The sequence below is a fragment of the Gymnoscopelus microlampas genome, assembly GCF_963454915.1.
Source record: "Gymnoscopelus microlampas genome assembly, chromosome: 13".
NCBI lineage: Eukaryota > Metazoa > Chordata > Actinopteri > Myctophiformes > Myctophidae > Gymnoscopelus > Gymnoscopelus microlampas.
Genome location: NC_139950.1, coordinates 16673979 through 16694394, shown reverse-complemented (window position 1 = coordinate 16694394; position 20416 = coordinate 16673979). Strand labels below are relative to the sequence as shown.

Here is a 20416-nt window from a genome sequence, read left to right as displayed (position 1 = left end):
TATAGTTCAGTAACAGCCTAACAGGGGAGGGTCTACCTGTCTCACCAGAGACAAATAAACAGAAAATGCATTTTCAGGTCAGTATACCAATTTTATCTGATCAGGAGAGATAGCCTCACAGGATGAACAAGTGAAATTGGAAGTGAAGCCAAAATGTCAATGCACCCCTGAATTCCAAGCTGTGGAAAATAGCCTATATAACATACATATGTTATCACTGCTATCATTATGTAAATGTTAATTTTGTATTAACTAATGCGAAATAAAACGTTTAAAATGCTAAAATATAAATAAAGAAAACACACACACACACACACACACACACACACACACACACACACACACACACACACACACACACACACACACACACACACACACACACACACACACACACAGGTTGTTGCTCCTCTTGGACAAAAATCACTATAGAATAATAATAATAGCTAAAATTGATATAGTGCTTTTCTAAGTACCCAAAGTCGATTTACATAAGGAAAGGAAGGAACCAACTCGATCCAGGTCAGGAAGCACATTCACTGAGTAAAATAAGACGTTCTCCTTTAGAGACACATGCAGTGTGAGCAACAGTGTCCTCTAGTGTTCAGTGCTCTGCACCATAACAATAGCATTGAGACAGTGGTTCCCAACTTTATTTTTCCCTTGGAGCCCCTGCTTCTTCTGGCAAAGCTGAGACATGGAGGTCCTTGACATGAAAAGAACCACTGATATAGCAACATTCTGTTAGGATTTAGAAGACATTCTGTAGAATCGGAACCTCAGGCCTTAATGGGTTAAGGGACATGTTTTTACCTGAGCTTGGTGCAGACCAGGGAGCCATCACCACAGCCTGCTGTGAGCACTGTCTGGCTGTCAGCAGAAAAGGAAACTCTCCGAATGCCGCCCAGACGGCGTGAATGACACTGAACCTCGACGTATCGCTCCTGCACACAGCAACAGATGAAACATGTGTGCATATCATGGGTTAAAGCTAAATAAAATATCTCACGACTGAAGAATGAATAATGTGCGAGCGCTGTTTCCTTAACAATTAATACAAGATGTAAAATAATTATGTTTTAGTAATATTGTTCCTGCTATTCTACACACTGTCAACCAGGTAAAGAAATCACAGATTGAGGCTTTTAACCTTTGCTTTTATGAAATATTCGAGACCATTAGGGTTTTATGGAAGACGCTTATGAACATATTGCTAGTTTGACCACTTTAAATGCTCTAATCCTAAAATAATAACCGAAAATAGCTACAAGCCCTCCTGTCGCATTGAGAGCCTGTAGATCGGCTATTTTCGCAGCACAACATGCTTCCATAGAAGACATGCCGACTTCCATGGAATCCAAATGACTGAAATCAGACGTGACGACTGAGAACTTTAATCCATGTGCATCTACAACAATATATTGTGTTATAGCTGTTTAACCTGTCTATCATTCACAGTTAACTTGGTGACTCATTACAACATTTCATATTGCAACAGTTGAACTGTTATTCTCTATTAATAATAATGTTTAGTACAGCACAGCATTGCCTCAGACAACTATTGCCTTACTGTACTTGAAGCAAAGCCACCACTGCAGCATGTGACAAAATCTTTGAATCTCGCATTGAACTATGATTGGATTTGACAGACAGACAGACAGACAGACAGACAGACAGACAGACAGACAGACAGACAGACAGGTACTGTAGATAGACAGGTCACACCTTTATGTTTACTGACATTCATGAAAGCTCTTACCAAAGAGGCGCTCTCCCAGACGCGCAGCAGACCGTCTCGGCCCCCAGAGGCGAGCCATGAGAGGTGGGGTGACAGGACAAGAGAGGCGGGACCCAGAGGATGGCCCTTCACTTCCTGCACTGGTCTCAGCTGCACCTCCCTGTGACTGGAGAGAGGACCTTTATCCTGGGCAGAGAGGTCAGCATGATATGAGGTCAATGTTATGTTTTTTTGATAGTAGTTAAAGAGATATTTCACTTTGAAAAAAAACTTTGGGTCATTTTTATCGTCTACTCAGGCCTTTGTGAGCCCCCCAGACCGTTTTTAAGTTGCTTGATTCAGTATTTAGATATTTGATATTCATTCAACTCATTATAACTTCAAACGATGAATCTAACATGTTAGATTCATCAAAAACACCCGTCCTTGGTTCTGGTGACTCACCCTGCCCTCCTAATACGCGAGGGGGCCGTGTTTTTTCGATTACTTTCATCTATTATATTTCATATTTTTATTGTATTTAATTTTTTTCATTTTAATTCATACATTCGTGTTTAAACTGTTCCTCATTTTGCTGGGGACCCCTGGGTGGGTCCTCGGACCCCACTTTGAGAAGCCCTGCATTAAAGATCACAAGGGATAGAGAGACCCTCACCTGAGGCAGTATGAATTTCTGAAGAGTTTTCCTCTGGTGACAGTATGCAAAGAACTCATTCATTCCCAGGACACAGGACTGTAGTGCAGGAGTTACTTTGTATGTGGACCCCTGTAGGATGTCATCAGATAGACAGCCAAACCGGTCTATACACCCTGGTCCTGAAAATCATAGATGCTACAATTTAGGTATTGAGCAGACGCTCAAATTAACCAGAGCAACTTACAAGTGTGAAATCAGAATAAGCAGAGTAAGCACGAACTCTAGTTAATAAACGAAATAACCACATAAGTAGAGTGCAGAGAGAACATTGTAGTGAAAAATAAAAGAACTAGGATATGCCTACCAAGTAAACAATGAACCTAGCACATGTATAAACAAAATGGTATCTCTAGGAAACCAGGTAAACCATGAACCTAGCACATTTTTCAAATAAATGTAGTGTAGTAAGAAGTACATTATTTGCCTAAATGTTTAATTATTTTGTATTTTGTACTTAAGTACCGTACTTTCCACCACTGGAAACAATACCAGCAGTGTACCAAAAACAACACAGGCAGCGTACCAGTAAGGTCCTTTACAGGCAGGGTGAGCACTGTGACCAGGCTGCCCTCATGCACTTTGTCCTTCAGTCCGGTGCACAGTGCCAGCACTTTAACCTGGTTGCTCTCCCTAATGTACTGGGTGGAAAGTTGCAAAATCGACCCGGCAACAACTGTGAAGAAATCGAGAACGCAGTGAGAGTGAGAGAGTGCAGTCTTGAGCTGTCCAATTTTTTTAATACGCAATTATGGTAAAGATTGTTCTACGATTGACAATTTAGGCAAACACTCTAATTCAGAGCAACTTACAAGTGTTTATTGAACTCTAGTCAATAAACAAGGTAAATAATCACATAAATAGAGTGCTGAGAGAACCGTGTAGGGACTCAAAGAGACTAGTATACCTGGGAAGAACCTAGGATCTGTCTAAACAACCTGCTATCTAAATAACATTCTGTACATTTGAAACTATAGGATACCAGGTAAACAATTAGCCTTGCATCTGTCTAAATAACATGCTATCTAAATCACATTCCTAACATTTGTGGTCGAGAAATCCAAATCTAAGAAACAAAACATGAGAAGTGACCAAGATACAGTATGTCTGCCTATAGTATCCATATCTTAGTCAGTCGCTACTAGCATCAATCAAAAGAAAATGGTAGAAAGATGGGGTATAGGCCAGGGAGAGTGAAGTGCTAGGAGGTGAGGTGGAGTGTGAAGTGTTCTGAAAGGAGTGACAATCATTTGAAACTGTCTTGAAATGTTTTCAGGCTTGGTCATAATTCTGTGCACCAAAAAATACTTGTGCTTGTGCTGTATCGAAAGGGGATCCCTTTCCATAAGTAGTATAATCATAGAGCAAAGCAATTCAGAAACCATTTTTAAACCGTTAATACGAAATATCTACCTGTGTATCCTATGACAGAAAATCTCTTTGATGGCTTTGGATCCAGTAGATAGACATGTGCATCCGAGGCACCTGTGAGAATGTAGTTCCCTCCTTGATCGAAACTGCAACACAGAAACGCACGCACGCACGCACGCACGCACGCACGCACGCACGCACGCACGCACGCACGCACGCACGCACGCACGCACGCACACACAATAAGCCTCTCTGACCTACTACTAAGGAAACCAAGGAACTTGACTTCAAACGAAAAAAAGATAGAACGCCTTCATTTCATTGGCAAGTGCTATAAATAGAACATGATTAAAACATTTACTTGAAAGACAAGAAGTAGGCAGTCATTTGAGCCAGCATCTGGAATAAGCTGTAGACATGGGGGCACATGGGACCATGGCCTCCAAGAAAGTAGGATAATGACTGTGAACCCAAAAATAGTGACTGGCTGCTGACATGTCAGGATAGTAGTTAGATTTACTCTGTGCAGGCTGCCTGGCTGCCCTCTGTGTACTGGTATTTTTCACCATTCAGTTGGCTGTAACTCACTATATTTTTATATTATATATAGAACTTGCCAATGAAATAAAGCCATTTTTATGTTTTTTTCCACTTGAACTAGAGTGCCTTGGCTTCTCTCATTCCATCAGTATGCATTTGATTTCAGAGCTGTCTGAAAGGAATTTGAATTATGTTCTTGATGATGAATTGAATTACCTGACCACACACACAACTTGCTTAATTTGTACTTCATTGTTCGACACTGTTGCATGCCAAATATAGCCAATCTACAAGTTCACAACACAACGTGTCTACTTCATCGTGTGACAGATTATAAATCTTCCGTCATTAATAATGAATGTAACAAAAATCATATTAATAATACAGGTATAAATGTAAAAGTCCACTTGCAGCAGTTGGTCCACAGGCCTGTCGTAGAGGTGAACCTTGTGAACAAGCCGAGGATGCTCCTTCCTGATCAGGTCAATAAAGAGGACATGTCCTGATGCTGTCCCCACGGCTGCGTATTGTGCAACAGGACAGCAAGCCACACTTGTCACCTAAACACATACAGTTAGACAGACACATACAGTCATTCGCCATCTTCGCCAGTCTACAAATAACCAAACTAAAGCTCACAATGCGACGTGTTGTGAGCTTGTAGATTGGCTATTTCGGGCGAATGTTCCCCCCAGAATAGAGATACTAAGGTTCAAGTGGTTAATACATTCCTTTGTCTAATTCAGTGGTTTTCAACCTTTTTCATATCAATGTCCATTATTTATTTGGCATTTGAGCCCCGGACCACCATTTGATGAGATTTAGATAGACTCTCAGACCCAACATTTTGTTGTCTTTGCATAAGAGTTTGTCCACAATTACATGCTGTGTTGATGTGGTACCATAGGAGAGATAATTATAGGCAAACGTTGATCAAAATAGCAATTCTTTAATTAAGTAATGCAGCTGTTTAACAATAATTTAACTCTTGAGAGCGTAAAATGAAACATTTGGTTTCATTTTACGCTCTCAAGAGTTAAAGATCTAATAAGGGTCCACTTGGTTACCAACTCTCCATCATTTAGCTGGGGACCACCTGGAACCGCTGGTGGTCCCCGGACCACTGGTTGAGAACCCCCGGTCTAATTCATGTTCCTGTCATTTTAGCTTCTCATTACAAACTACATGTTGTGAATCCCACCTTTGCTTGAATATCTAGGGAGCCAATGCAGGAGCCATCTGTAGACCACAGCTGCAGTTCTCCCGAATCCCTCAATGACTGAAAGCCACAGAAAGAAAACACAAGTGTGTAATGAGCTAAATCAAAGACAATCACGAGTGCTATAAAATTCCTGTATGAGACCTCTTGCCATACCACACAAACGTTGTCATTGTCCGTGTGCAATGAAGCTCCTGCCACAAAGTTGCCATTGAGAACATCAAGGACCTTGACCACTTTGTCCAACTGGGTCGGTTTGTACCTGTAGATTCTCCCCTGAAATAAAAGGAGGTGAAATCACACTTATATACATATACATATACGTATCGTTGCTGTCCGGCAGAAACCAGCTAACTCCATTTTTCCGCTTTTGCATTTTTTCCCATAAATCAGTGCTATTGAACACCCTTTATGTCGGTGTGTTGATTAAAAAAATATTGAACCAATGAAAAGTATTAAAAAGTGCTTCTGAAACGCGTAAGTGTTCGTTTGTGTGCCAATGAAAAAAGTGGAAATGTGAGTATTTTGTCCTCCACTGATTTGAAATTTTGGATGTGCTACCTTTTGGGGATTTTTGTATTCCTACTTTTTATATGTATACTGGATTTTGGGTCTAGCACTCCACTGGGAAAACCCTTTGTTGATGCTCTTTTTCTTATTTATCTAGATCAAGTGCTCACCTTATTGGAGGCTAAAAGTAATGTTTCATAGTCAGGAGAGTATTTGAGCGTTGCGGCAGGCTCCTCCAGCTCCCATGTTTGACTTATCTCCATTTCAACTCCTTGGTCGTGCAGACGGTGGATCACATTCTCCTGTAAACAGTGATGGAAGGGTTAGTACTAAGTACTCACATGTTTTACTTAGTATCAATACTTCAATGTAGATGATACTCTGTTAAAAGTAGAAGTTCCGTATTCAAAATGTACTTGAGTAAAAGTACATAAGTATCGGCACCAAAAGTAAAAGTACTCATTGTGCAGAATGTCAAATTTCACAAGTTCAAAAGGTATACTTTTTTGGGGGGGAAATAGCTTATCTACAAGCTTGTAGATCTGCTATTTTCAAATAGCTGAAATATATACGGCTGAAGTGGTTAGTGTGTTTTGTAATAATAATCAAAATCTACAAAGTAACTAGTAGCTAAAGTTTTCATATAATTGCAGGGGAGTAAAAGCACAACATTTTCCTCTGAGATGTAGTGGGGTAGAAGTAAAAATATTGAAAATTGTAAATACTGAAGAAAGCAAAAATACCTCATGTACTTAGTTACTTTACACCACTGCCTGTAAATAGTGACATACAGTATATCGGTACACAGTAATACTGCAAATATGACCTTCTGGAAGCCGAGAGTTCAAGGGAGTAGCTATAAATGCATACCTTTCCTGCAACTATCAATCCATCTCTGTGAAGGACTAAGCTTTCAAAGCAGCTATTTCTTAGTTCAGGAATGGCATCCACAGCTGAATTGGCAAAAAAACAAAAAACAGATTCATTAGATTAGTTGGGGGAAAAAATAAAAATTTCAGTTCTATTTCAAGTAGAAAGAAATCTCCATACTTTCTCAAAATAAACTCAGTCAACCAGGTAATGCTTAAGATGAATAGCGCAAAAGTAGCAAATGTAATTATACTCTGTTAGTTTGTTGTAATTTAAGTTATACTTTATTGATCTGTAGCCTACTGCATTTAACCCATCCAACTACTAGGAGCAGTGGGCAGGTACTGTACCAGCACCTTCTAAGGTCAGTGCCTTGCTCAAGGACACTGTCCCTAGCATTTACTACTGCAGTGGTTCTCAAAGTGGGGTCTGGGGACTGCCAGGGGTCCTTGGGGTTCCGGGTGGTCCCCAGCAAAATTTGCTAATCAAAGCAATTTTAAGTAATTTTAACCCCATTCGATACTTTGGCTATTTTTGAAAAATTGTGATTAATTTGGAATCATTTTGAAAATCTTATCTTATGGTTGTCCCTGACCCAAAATATTTTCAGTGGGGTTTCCACAGAAAAATACACATAAATGTGGGGGTTCTTATGTAAATGATTGAGAACCACTGTACTACTGTATTGTATTGTGACAAATTCAGGCATGCATGAGTTTTCAGATAGCAGACAGAAGCCTGTGTGTGTGTGTGTGTGTGTGTGTGTGTGTGTGTGTGTGTGTGTGTGTGTGTGTGTGTGTGTGTGTGTGTGTGTGTGTGTGTGTGTGTGTGTGTGTGTGTGTGTGTGTGTGTGTGTGTGTGTGTGTGTGTGTGTCCTACTGTACCTGTGGGGTTGAACAGGACTGAAGCACAGGGGCTGGCTGGGTCAACAAGCAACAGAAAGCCTTCCTTACAGCCAACATACAGCTGTGAGCTGGCTGTCCAGCAGAGGGCAGTAGGAGTCACTCTTGCTCTGGTGCAATACTCTGGCTGTGTAAACAGTTGGGATGATGGGTCAATTTACACCTGTGTTTTTACACAGAAGCACTGACATACTATACTATATGTGTGTGTGTGTGTGTGTGTGTGTGTGTGTGTGTGTGTGTGTGTGTGTGTGTGTGTGTGTGTGTGTGTGTGTGTGTGTGTGTGTGTGTGTGTGTGTGTGTGTGTGTGTGTGTGTGTGTGTGTGTATATATATATATGCAGCAAAAACATTGTAAATAGTTTGGGATTTGGATTTTAGCGGTGAATCTTTGTCGTATGAATTCATGAAAGAATTTGCTCTCAAAGAACGCTATGTTGCCGAAACACACAATTCTACAAGCTAGTGGTTATTTTATATTAATATTCTTTTTTATTAGAAGAAGAGTCAAGACTCTGAGGAAGACGTCATAGACATCGAAATGTCAGTCACCATCGCCAGCACCTTTGAAATAATCTTTTTTATTACTTTGTAAAGGTAAAATAAGGACAGTACCACAAAGTCATCTGCATTGTCTCCCGTCAGCCCTGAGATGGCTGACACAGGCATCTGAGGACCCATGTAGGTGAGTCTGTCACTGACAGTGTGCGAAGGGATCACTTCTTTATCAACCAGGGACCCATCATAACCTGGTAAATCTATCACACTGTACAAACACAAATAACTCAATTGCTTCAATTATGTAGCCTGGCATTGGCCAGACTGATAACGTGGATTCACTCTCACGTTCCTCCCCGGTATCAGTCTGGACTTGGGCCCATAGGGAGCGAGTATGAGAAATCAGAAAATGATTTAGATGCTTTTCACTGTTGTACGGACAGCAGTTTAAACGCACTGATTGGCCCGATCATTTTCTGATTTCTCATACTCGCTTCCTATGGGCCAAAGTCCAGACTGATGCCGGGGAGGAACGTGAGAGTGAATCCATGTTATCAGTCTGGCCAACGCCAGGCTATCAATTATGTGCTAAAAAATCACACCCTGTGTGAAGAGAGTGGTGCCTTTGATGAGCCCCATATTGATGTTGTCATCAATGTTTGTTTATTGGACATACTACATACATACATACGGACGACACACGGACAAAGTCAGATATAGGAGTGGTTGGCACCACTCAAAAATACCTTAAATACTTTTTATTACTCTCCGTAGGAGAGTTTTGTTTTCACTTTCTAAATATGACACACCGATTGGTCAAGCCTCACGTGACACGTGACAATACGGTGAAATATTGTATAAATACATGGCATCACTTTGGCAGTGTCTTTGCCACTGCCAAAGTGAGGTAAGACAGGAACCATCACGAAATGGCTGCATGGCTGATACATAATTGGCAAATAGGACAGATAGGACACTTATATAGACAGGAGGGATATGACACTTACACAGACGGATAGGACACTTACAGTACACAGACAGGACGGATAGGACACTTATACAGACAGGAGGGATAGGACACTTATACAGACAGGACGGATAGGACACTTATACAGACAGGACGGATAGGACACTTATACAGACAAGACGGATAGGACACTTATACAGACGGATAGGACACTTATACAGACAGGACGGATCGGACACTTATACAGACAGGATGGATAGGACAGTTAGAACATAAGAATTAGAACATTCCCAACATTCCCAACACAAGTCTGGTAAGAGTGAGGTAAGACAGGAACAATCACGAAATGGTTGAGAAATGGCGGATACTGTAACAATTGGATAGGACACTTACACAGACAGGACGGATAGGACACTTACACAGACAGGACGGATAGGACACTTATATAGACGGGAGGGATAGGACACTTATACAGACAGGACGGATAGGACACTTATACAGATAGAACATTCCCAACATTCCCAACAGCGGAGAGTTGTGCTCCGAGGAGCACTTTTTCTAGTTTATTTTAGAATTAGTTCTAAAATAAACTAGAAAATAAACTAGGGCATTGTCCCTACTTTCACTCAATAGGGACAATGCCCGTCGCAAGTTGATGTCATTTGTCCATGTGTGGTCTAGCCCTATGGAATTTATGGAATGTATGTGAAAATAAAAAACAACTTAATACTTCCTAAGGTTAATATGAGCATCAAATCAATATTTTAAATGTTTCCATAAATTCAACAGGGCTAGACCACACATGGACAAATGACATCATCAACTTGTGACGGGCATTGCCCCTCTTGAGTGAAAGATATATAGATAAAAATATATATTTTAGTTATAGGCATATTTGGCTTATTAGCCAGGGATCCTTTTCACACTGGATTTTACTGTGCATATCTGTAGAGAAACATTCGGAGTAGATTGAAGTGTGAAGGTATATATAGTATGCAGCGCAACATGTACCTTTTTTGCATGATATGGAAGCCGTCACTCTTTTCAATATTCCACACAGTGACGGATGCAGAACCCAGAGCACAGATCTGGAGCCAGTTCATAGGGTTGAACACCAATGAAACATCCTGCCCAGAATGGGGTTGCGAACAGATTTGCTCTGCATTTTCCCAATTCCTGCAATACATACAGTAGTTATAGTTCACATGTTAATAATATGCCTGGACGAGTAAAGAAAATACTTTAAAGTTATCTTTGGGACGTACCACACGGTTATAGTATGGTCTGGAAAAGAGGCGTAGCAGGCCAAATAAGGACCATTGTCACTTAAAGCCAGAGAGGTGTAGTCCAGCTGTGCTGTTCCTAGAACAATTATCAACAAAATCCATAAAAACTTGACTTTTTGCAGTTTTGTGAGGAAAATACGACTGCTCTAATGGGCTGACATCAGTGGTGGAAAGTAACTAAATACATTTAATCAAGTATTGTAAGTACAATTATGAGGTATTTTTTACTTTACTTGTCTACTTCCATTTTCAATACCTCAGGCTTTTAATCCACTACATCTCGGAGCCAAGTATTGTACTAGCACTCCACTACAAATTCAAAAATAGCTGCTCTACAAGCTCACACCACATGCATTGCTTGTAGATTGTATATTAAGTATTATTTTGCTGCCATTACTTTTGTACTTTTACTCAAGTACATTTTTGAATATGGGACCTTTACTTGTAATAGAGTGTCTCTAGTATATGCTATTGCGAGTACTTTCTATAATGCCTCACCTTTTAGTTCATTCTTCAGTCCAAGTTGGGGGTAGGCGTATACATATATAGATGGTTTTAACTTATGTTCAGAGAATGCCAGTATTCTACTATGACCATTAGCTGCCAGAGCTCCAACGCCTCTGCCAGGACCCTGAAGCACCCTGCTCACTTTGGTCTCTGTATTCAGGAATACTATGAAATTCCCACTCACATAACACACTGTGTCCTTGTCAATAAACTCAACATGTTGCTTTGTAAACCCCTGTGCCCACCTGCAAAGAAAATAAGTTACAGATTATTAGTGGTATCCTACTGTAACTGTAAGAGTGGGCACCTAAATGTTAGAGGACAAGAAATACAAAATAATTGCTCCTCATTGACTTACAATGTAGGGTGAAACAGCTCTCAAAGACACCCTAGATCCATTTCTAATCAATGGAGCAACCATTTTTGATTTCTTGCCCACCTTTGGAGTTACATCATGGCAAGGTAACTACTACACAACCCAAAATTCTACCAAGTGTTCTTGCCCTTTAATAAATTGGCTTTTTTGTTTCCTAAATGTAAAAAAAAAAAAAAAAAACATTTGGAAAATGGTCTTAAGTATGATGTAAAGTAAAATATAGTAATGTAAAGTAGTACATGATGATTTGAACATGCTTGAACATTTGACATTGAAGGCCTCATATTTCAGCAATTGCTAGAAAACCTGTGGCTATAGCCTGTCATGGGCATAAACAAGAAGTTGAAGGGACACTGTTGATGATTACAAGCAGCTGTATAAGATGGTATTAATTAGAAGCGTTGGCCTTCACGCATACATACCTGACTTCTAACTCCCCAACTTCTTCCATTTAAAAAAATATATTTTACTTTACTTAATAATTATACAATTTCATTGCACGAAAGAACAAAATGACACTTTCCACACACAAGCTAGCAGCAGTCGCTGTTGTGTAGTATAGTTGTGTAGTCTTGTATCCTTGACAACCGGCGTTGCCAGGTTTTGTGAAAGAAACAAGCAACCAGGTCTATGAAAACAAGCCCAAAAGAAGCACTTTAAACCTAAACACAGCGGCTATTTAAAAATAGCAGATCTACAAACTCACAACGCATCAACGCGTTGTGAGCTTGTAGATCTGCTATTTCTAAAAGAATCTTGAAAAAATATATATATTTTAAAACATTTTAATAATACAAATGTTGTATGGGGTCCTGACTCGATCCCTGGCATAAAATATTTTCAGATGGGGGTCTCTGCAGACAAATACATATTAATTTAGGGGTCTTTGACATGAAAATGTTGGAAACCACTGGTTTAAACAACCCCCAAAATAAAGCACAAAATAAACAACTACTGTACACTTTGGAAACAAGCCCAAAAAATGCAACCACCAATATTTACAAGCAACTTTACAGAAAAACAAGCCGAAAGTGGCTTATAATAAAACGGACATGGACATGGCAACCCTGCTTGACAACCACCAGAGCTGTATAAGAGAGTTATGACACTCGCGTTGACTCCCATCGAAAGAATGGAATGCAAAAGTGCTCTGTCTCTCTCAATGAGATAGTTCCAATGTTTGGAACGAGACGTTACTCTCTCTTCTACACTCTGACAACCACAACATGCTTTAAGGAACCGCCCCATTCTTCTCCGTAGCGTCGTCGTCACAACTAGATAGATGACGAACCCGCCCATAGGCCCCACCCTATGGGACCCACCACCTTTCGCCCATTGGCTGCAACTTCATCCGACACGCCCACTATGGGGCGGGTAACGTCATGCGCAAAAATAGCAGATGTAAAAGCTCACAAGGCATCAAGATGTGATGCGTTGTGAGCTTGTAGATCTTCTATTTTCGTGCAGGACGCAACTGATTGTGTAACAGGCTTTGAAAACCGTTGCACTTGCAGCCACATTGCTTTTGTTGGGTGTCCGATCCGTCCGTTTTGAACTTGCAACCGTCCTTACCAATAAAACTTAAAATAATTTGGATATATATATAATATTATAACCTACATTCCACAATGGCAACACAGAAATCGTTCGCCAAAGGTAATAAGGCTTCTTTTTTTCTTTTTTTTTTACTAAATGCAGGTGAAGTCACATTATGTGACTTTATACAATATCATTATTTGCTAGCCCTAGAATGTCTGTGATATCACTGATATGACATACATTTCATGTATTCCAGATAAATGTAATATATCTATATCACAGCCATTCTAGGGCGACATTATTTGCAAGCTATAGTCCAACCATCCACTTCTTCACCTATAAAAAAGAAGATGCAAGTTTATGCTGCGAGATTACAATTCTATTATTGCCATTATTCATCTTTATAATGCACCCGGTTATATAGACTACCTGCTGAAAAATGAGCTTTGAATGTGATCTGAAGATTCTTTGTTCTGTCAACATGATCTATTCTGTGCATATTGTTCCTATATATGAAGTCATAAGTTAACACAAGGTGGAGGTGGATTAATCGTTACAATGCATCGCAATCATTTCTGCTTTCCATTTCCTTGTTAGGATTAGTAACGCCCTGTCTGCCTTTCTAGTGTTCTGTCTGTCATCATAAAAGTCATATGACTCAGTACTTGTGACATTTTGCAAAGTCATGGTGATTTTGCACTCAATTCAGTTTTAGCTTTGGCTAGATTATGGCTGCTTATTTGACTAGAAATGAATACAAATCAAAAGCACTGAATTACTGAATGAAATGCTTTAGTTTTATGGATTAAATGCAGAATGCTCTGTGCATGTATTCCTGATGTTAATAGAGTGACCCTTCATGGATTAAAATGTCAACCACCCTGACATTCATAGTGCATAAAGCAGCGGTTTTCATTTCAAAGGGGTCCTTGTAGTTGTATGGGTTCCAGGGCCTCAGCAAGATGCATATAACATTGCAGTTTAACCACTTAACCTGTATACTTTACTCACTAGCCTATTGAAACATAGCAGATCTACAAGCTCACAACATATCATGAGATATATGACATAAGATGCGTTGTGAGCTTGAAAAGAAATTGGAATTAAAAAATAAATAACAAATCTTCTTGTATATGGGGGTCCCTCCTTGGCACAAAATATTTTCAGGTGGGGTCCGCGGCCAAATATATATAACTTTTGGGGATCCTTGACATGAAAATGATTGAGAACCACTAGCATAAAGCTCTGTATTTTCCTACTAGAAGGTGTGTAATGTGGGCATGTGTTTGTGTGTGTGTTTCAGGTAGCCCTGCCCCAGGCCCAGTGCCTAAAGATCACATCAGACTGTACAGCATGAGATTCTGTCCCTTTGCCCAGAGGGCCAGATTAGTGCTCCACGCCAAAGGAATCAAGTGAGAAACATTTACATTCAAAATATTGCACAGATTAGTTTTTTTTTAATATCGTTGCTGTCGGGCAGAAACCTCCTATCTCCATATTCTAACGTTTTGTGTTTTATTTCCGTAAATTAACGCCCTACTTAATCATACTACAGCGTCACACAAAAGTATCAAAAGTAGCAGATCTACAAGTTGTAGATTCTGCTACTGTACTTTTGATAGTTTTGTGTGACGCTGTAATACAAGCTTCAAACGCGAAACGGCCCGTTTTGAGCTTGTAGATCTGATATTTTTTTATTTTAATCCTGAAAAGTAACAGTTTCCACCCGACAGAGACGATATATAGTTGTATCATGTAAGAACCACCGCTGGACCTGGTAACAATGGACCCTTATAGGCCTGTAACTCTGAGAGTTATGGAAGTCCTTGAAATGAAAACGTTTGAGAACCACTGTATTAAAAGGATGCTGTACCACACAGTACAGTATTTTGAAATGTGTGTACCCAGTACCTAGTTCTAATTTTTGTATTTATTTGTCAGGCATGAGACCATCAACGTCAATCTGAAGGATAAACCTGAATGGTTCCTTGAAAAGAACCCACTTGGCCTGGTTCCAACTCTGGAGACAAGCAGTGGTCAGGTGATCTATGAGTCTCCAATCACCTGTGAGTACCTGGATGAAGTCTACTCTGGAACTAAACTGCTGCCCGCCGATCCTTTTGAGAAAGCTCAGCAGAAGATGATGCTGGAACATTTCTCCAAGGTACATGTTATTAGCAAAAGAAAGAAAAGACCAGATTATGTAACTTAATTCCTGCCTCTATCTCAAAACTACACAGTGACAGTAAGATCCTCAGTTGTAAACACTTGAACCCAAGTGTACCTATTCTGGGGCAAACATTCACCAAAAATAGCGGATGTACAAGCTCATAACACGTCACAACATTGTGAGCTTGTCGATTGGCCATTTTCAGCAAAGAGATTTGGTGTAGAGGGAAATGCTAGGGGAGTGTGGAAATGTAGGTAAATTTTGTTCGATTTGTACACTCTGAGTTAAATTAACACTTACAGTGTACACATAATCAATTTCCCATGTGTTTTGTGCTCACAGGTAACACCATACTTCTACAAGATCCCAATGGGCAGAAAGAATGGTGAGGATGTAACTGCACTGGAAGACGAACTGAAAGACAAGTTTGCCAAGTTAAACGAGGCAAGTTATTTTTATTTTTTTAAGAAAATTGAATCTTGGATCTCAAGATCCACATGGGAACTTTACGAATCACCAAAATTATTCAAACACATTTTTATATGTTTCTACATTATAATGAAGAACATGTATAGCTATATCTAGATTTTTTTTTCTAAATAAAAAATGTGCCATGGACATAGACATGTCTTGCCACGGACATATATTTGTCAGTGTACGGACATGTTGATGACCCTTGCATGGGAACGGTGTGGCTCCACTGAAAAAAGGAAAAGACAATTTGGGGTTTACTAGTTGACATTCCCCAGATGTTTTACTACTACATGACAGAACTGTTTATACTGTGGAAAATAAAATAACTACCGTTTGTTTTTCAGGTCTTAGTCAAAAACAAAACTAAATTCTACGCTGGTGATTCCATCTCCATGATCGATTACATGATGTGGCCGTGGTTTGAGAGGCTGGAGTTGTTCGAACTGAAGCAGTAAGTATTTGTTGTTCTTGAAACTGACATTATGTTTTACCAATTAACCCTATTGTCCGGGGTCACACATTGCAGTGTTGGAAAGTAACGAAGTACATTTACTCAAATACTGTACTTAAGTAGAATTTTAGAAAGGTACTTTTACTTTACTTGAGTATGTGCATTTTCACTTCACAAAAATGATTTGACAACTTTAGTCACGAGTTACTTTGTAGATATAGATTATTATTGCAAAATATACATTGACCAATTAAGCCCTATTTTAAACTTTGGCTATTCGAAAACAGCCGATCTACAAGCTCACTACGTGTTGTGATGCAACACGTTGTGAGCTTCCGATCTGCTGTTTTTGAAGATTCGATTTTGACCAATTTTGAAAAGTTATGGAAAGAATATAATTATGCATAATGACTACTTTTGGTACTATAAAGTATATTTTGATGCCAATGCTTATGTCATTTAATTCAAGTAAAGTATTGAATTCAGAACTTTTACTTGAACATGAACATTCTGGTATTGCTACTTTTACTTTAAAAAAAGTGATGTTGATTACAGTATATTGAATTTTCTATGTTTCCAGTTGTCTGGATGGAACTCCAGAGCTGAAGAAGTGGAGAGAATGCATGTTTGAGGATGCTACTGTCAAAGCCACCATGCACACTGCGGACACTTACAAGGCTTTCTATAAGACTTACATGGAAGGGAAACCTGACTATGATTATGGCCTGTAGAGAGCAACTTTTTACAAATTACTTGTGTCTGCTATGAATCACTTTGTTTCTGTAATGTCTTTACATTTCAATAATGCTATAAAGAGGTTCTAATTTGTCTGAGGGACACCTCAGAATTACTTTTTTTAAATTAAATGTTTGCCATGGACATACAATTGAGCAGACAATAATATTACCAGAAACCTATAAAGAGCTATAGCCTTAAATTACCTTTACAGGCGTGTAACTCTGGGAGTTACCCTATGGGTCCATTTGGTTCCATTTGTGCACTCTCAGAGTTATGGGAGTCCTTGAAAATAAAAAGTTAGAGAACCACTGTCCTAGTGAGTGGACTCCTAATGTGTCATAGTAAATCAGTGTCTTACATATTCTGAAGAAAACCTGGAGACTGACATTCAGTAATTGAGTCTTATGATCAAATTGACTACATTATAATGTTATATGGTGCAAAAAAACTAAATTTGCAACGGACAAGGCTTGCCACGGTCCGTGTACGGACACATTGATGACCTCTGGTGGTAGAACATGGGTATATGCTAATGATGTAATTTGAGGTTTATGTTAGTGTTGTATTTTCAACATCCAGATTGTTCATGTTTTTTTTTACCGTTGAATTTGAAGTGGATGTACCTTTATACAATAAAGACTACATGTGTGTCATGTGATGGCACCATAGACTTCACTAATCTGAAGTTGATACTGCTTTCTTACAGTGCTTAAACCACTTAAACCCCAGCATGCCTATTCTGGGGGAACATTCATCAAAATGAGCTTGTTGATCGGCTATCTTTGGCGAACAGATTTGGTGTAGATGGAAAAAAGTGGGACAAATCAAGTCTGTTTTACTAAGAATGGAGGTGGTTAAACCGGTGGTTTTTAAACTTTTGTCCAAGAAACACCAATGGGTAAGTAAAAATCTAAAAATATCTTCATAGCAAAGAAAAAGGCGATCTGCAAGCTCAAAAAAGCGTCACAATGCCACACATCGTGAGCTTGTAGATCTGCTATTTTTGCTCATTCTTAAAAATGTATGGGGAAGAAAACAAAAATAGGGATGCCAGGTTTTGAGTGGCTTAAACATATATTATTTTTGGGGCTATCATTTTCCTCTGTATTGGGAAATGAGTTCACACTGATATAGTACATTTAAAGATAATTCATAACTTTGTACAATATTGCAATAATAATGTGTGGTCACAAAATCCTAAAGCACAACATGAGAACCACTGGCTTAAACTATAAGATTATTTCCTGAGCTTACAGTGTTCCCATCCCATACTATGAAAGTAAATGTATTTTTAATAACATTTTGAAATAATTTTAAAAAGTTATTTTCACTCGTGACTCAAAAATGAGTCTGTCAAACAAATATGGGTCCCAACCCATTATTAGGGTAACACTGAGTTAAACAGTGCAAATTGTATTTGGAAGTGTTCCTTCATCCTTGTTTTTCGTAGTGAATGATAGGGGAAGGGGGGGGGGGGGGGGGAATCAACTGTGGCACAAAAAAATGCATTAATCTCTGCGAAGCCGCTTTGAGTAGGTTTTAGCTGCTGGCCAGTGTTTCTGAACACGGATATACAGTATCTCCAAATTCTGTGGGGTGTGACGTTTACTTTGCTTATCCTTTTGGCGCTGGTAGGGGCACTTTTTCACTGGCAGATTTCTATTTAAAAAATAAACTATTTAGCAATAGCCGTTATTGCTCACACTTTGAATATTTTCTCCACTGCTTATATGACTGATGTGTCTTTACTATTGTTTTCTATTGAGGACTATATTTTTTAATGAGAACTTTATAAAAAAAAGTGTTATATATGTTGCTGAAAAATGTTATGAGACAATCATGTTCAGTACACCATGAAAGCCTACAATATAATTGTTCTTTAACCACTTAAGCCATATATACACTTTGTCATGGGATGAATAGCGAAAATAGCCAAGCTACTTGTAGATCGGCTATTTTCGCAATTTTTGGAAAATGTTTACCAAAAAAAGGAAACATTATGGCAACGTTTGAATATTTCCGAAGATAGGACGCCAGGGCTAATGTGGTTAATTACTGTATGCACAAATGTAATTCTGTAATTCAGAATGAGTCAGAATCTGTCATTAGCCCCACAGTACAACAAAATGAGGTTCAAGTATGCAACGGGGAATCACCAGATTCTCAACTGTGCTCTTTTCACCTGTCAGGGATATTACTGTTAAGACCATATTTCTTACTTTTTATTTTAATCTTTGCACGCAAGGGTTGTTTGAGAAAAGAAAATGTACATTTTTTGTAGGTTACTGGAGGACTTAAAATTTACTTGGAAATGACTGTGATCCGAATGCGTATTTTCTTTTTATGAGATAGCACTGAAATTGACATGTTTTGTTTATACTTTTGAGTGTTGGAAAGAAATAATTTATAGAAATCATGGAATAAATTGTCCCAGTCACACAAATATTTTACATTCTAGGACATTTGTGCTTTGATCAACTGTTGACCTGATACATTTGAAAACCACTCAAATAAATATATTTTTGGACTCCAATATACAGTTAAATGTTTTATTTACAACAAAAAGTATAATATATATACTATATAAAGACAGCTTAAATACATTTTTATCTGACCTAAAAAGTGCATATGATTATTAATAGTGTAGAGTGGGTAGAATGGGCAAAATCATTCAATCCATCCATCGCATTTTTTATAACCTTTTATAAAATGTGTATAACGAATAAAAAAGAAATGGATTTGGAGAGATGATGTAGCTCATACACTACAGTATATTGTCTGTCGGGTCAAACCTCATATGTCAAACTGTTACTTTTCAGGATTCAAATAAAAAAATAGCATAAGTAGCAGATCGACAAGCTCAAAACGCATCACTTTACGCCGCGTTTCGAGCTTGCAGATCTGCTGCTTATTACTCGATGACACTTATAGGCAGGGCAACAGATCATTTTAAATACTGGCTATTCAAATAAGGGAAAAAAACAACTTATATTGTAATTTGACATTCTCTTAAATGTTGGAAAAGGTGTTTGAACAGCCCCCCAAACATTTAGTTGAGCAGTTTTGTGATATCAGGAGTGGAAGAAGTCCCAACCTGGTAAACTCACCTAAACACTCAAATACAAAGAATAAATAGATAATCATGTGTCGTGTCAGATGAGGCATAAACTGCGGTTAGCAGGCTGGTAGATGTTATAAAAGTAGAGGAGAGAAGACGTCATGACCAGGTTTCCACTCATTCATTTATTCAGCTTAGGCAGCAAACAGCATAGCAGAGAGCCGCCAAGCAGCCTCACGTCGTGTGAGACTGTACTAGCACTGAGCTACATTTTAGTTCAGCTTTTATAACACAATAGCTTCACATTAGAATGCAAACGGTTCATGTGGGGTGGGGGTCAATGAGAGCCCCACCTGTTCAAGGAGTTCTTTGATCCTTTGGCCATCCTGAGTAACTGTTGTGGGGGAGCTAGACCTGATGGCACCAGGTTAAGAATAGAATGTAAATGCCACTCACACCTAGCAGAGCCCTTGATTGTCTATGCAAGCACTAGGCTAAGTCCCAACACT

The 20416-nt window shown here is 39.0% G+C and overlaps 2 protein-coding genes across 2 annotated transcripts in view; one reads left to right on the top strand and one right to left on the bottom strand.

Annotated features, from left to right (window-relative positions):
• Positions 1-12037, bottom strand: part of cfap43 (cilia and flagella associated protein 43) — a 42379-nt gene extending 30342 nt beyond the window's left edge. Inside the window, exons 1-15 of the mRNA XM_084076037.1 lie at positions 11900-12037; positions 11093-11346; positions 10574-10670; positions 10320-10484; positions 8459-8609; positions 7827-7971; positions 6943-7025; positions 6243-6374; positions 5719-5838; positions 5545-5622; positions 4755-4903; positions 3846-3949; positions 2936-3108; positions 1760-1924; positions 814-944 (exon numbers count right to left, since the gene is read on the bottom strand). Of these exons, the coding sequence (XP_083932163.1) occupies positions 814-944; positions 1760-1924; positions 2936-3108; positions 3846-3949; positions 4755-4903; positions 5545-5622; positions 5719-5838; positions 6243-6374; positions 6943-7025; positions 7827-7971; positions 8459-8609; positions 10320-10484; positions 10574-10670; positions 11093-11346; positions 11900-11928 (1976 nt within the window). The 5' untranslated portion in view covers positions 11929-12037. The remainder of the gene's footprint in view (positions 1-813; positions 945-1759; positions 1925-2935; positions 3109-3845; positions 3950-4754; positions 4904-5544; positions 5623-5718; positions 5839-6242; positions 6375-6942; positions 7026-7826; positions 7972-8458; positions 8610-10319; positions 10485-10573; positions 10671-11092; positions 11347-11899) is intronic.
• Positions 12038-12989: 952 nt separating this feature from the next.
• LOC311059389 (glutathione S-transferase omega-1-like) lies at positions 12990-19382 on the top strand. The gene is made up of 6 exons (XM_084077273.1): positions 12990-13133; positions 14320-14428; positions 14958-15180; positions 15529-15630; positions 16005-16111; positions 16692-19382. The coding sequence occupies exons 1-6, from the start codon at positions 13106-13108 to the stop codon at positions 16840-16842; spliced, it is 720 nt and encodes a 239-aa protein (XP_083933399.1). The 5' UTR covers positions 12990-13105; the 3' UTR covers positions 16843-19382.
• Positions 19383-20416: the final 1034 nt, after the last annotated feature.

What these genes read in the sequence shown, in the direction of transcription:
- LOC311059389 (XM_084077273.1), top strand. Translation starts at nt 13,106, where the DNA reads ATGGCAACACAGAAATCGTTCGCCAAAG. An exon ending in AGTTTGCCAAGTTAAACGAG is followed by an intron (nt 15,631 to 16,004) that starts GCAAGTTATTTT and finishes TTTGTTTTTCAG; the next exon opens with GTCTTAGTCAAAAACAAAAC. An exon ending in GAGTTGTTCGAACTGAAGCA is followed by an intron (nt 16,112 to 16,691) that starts GTAAGTATTTGT and finishes CTATGTTTCCAG; the next exon opens with TTGTCTGGATGGAACTCCAG.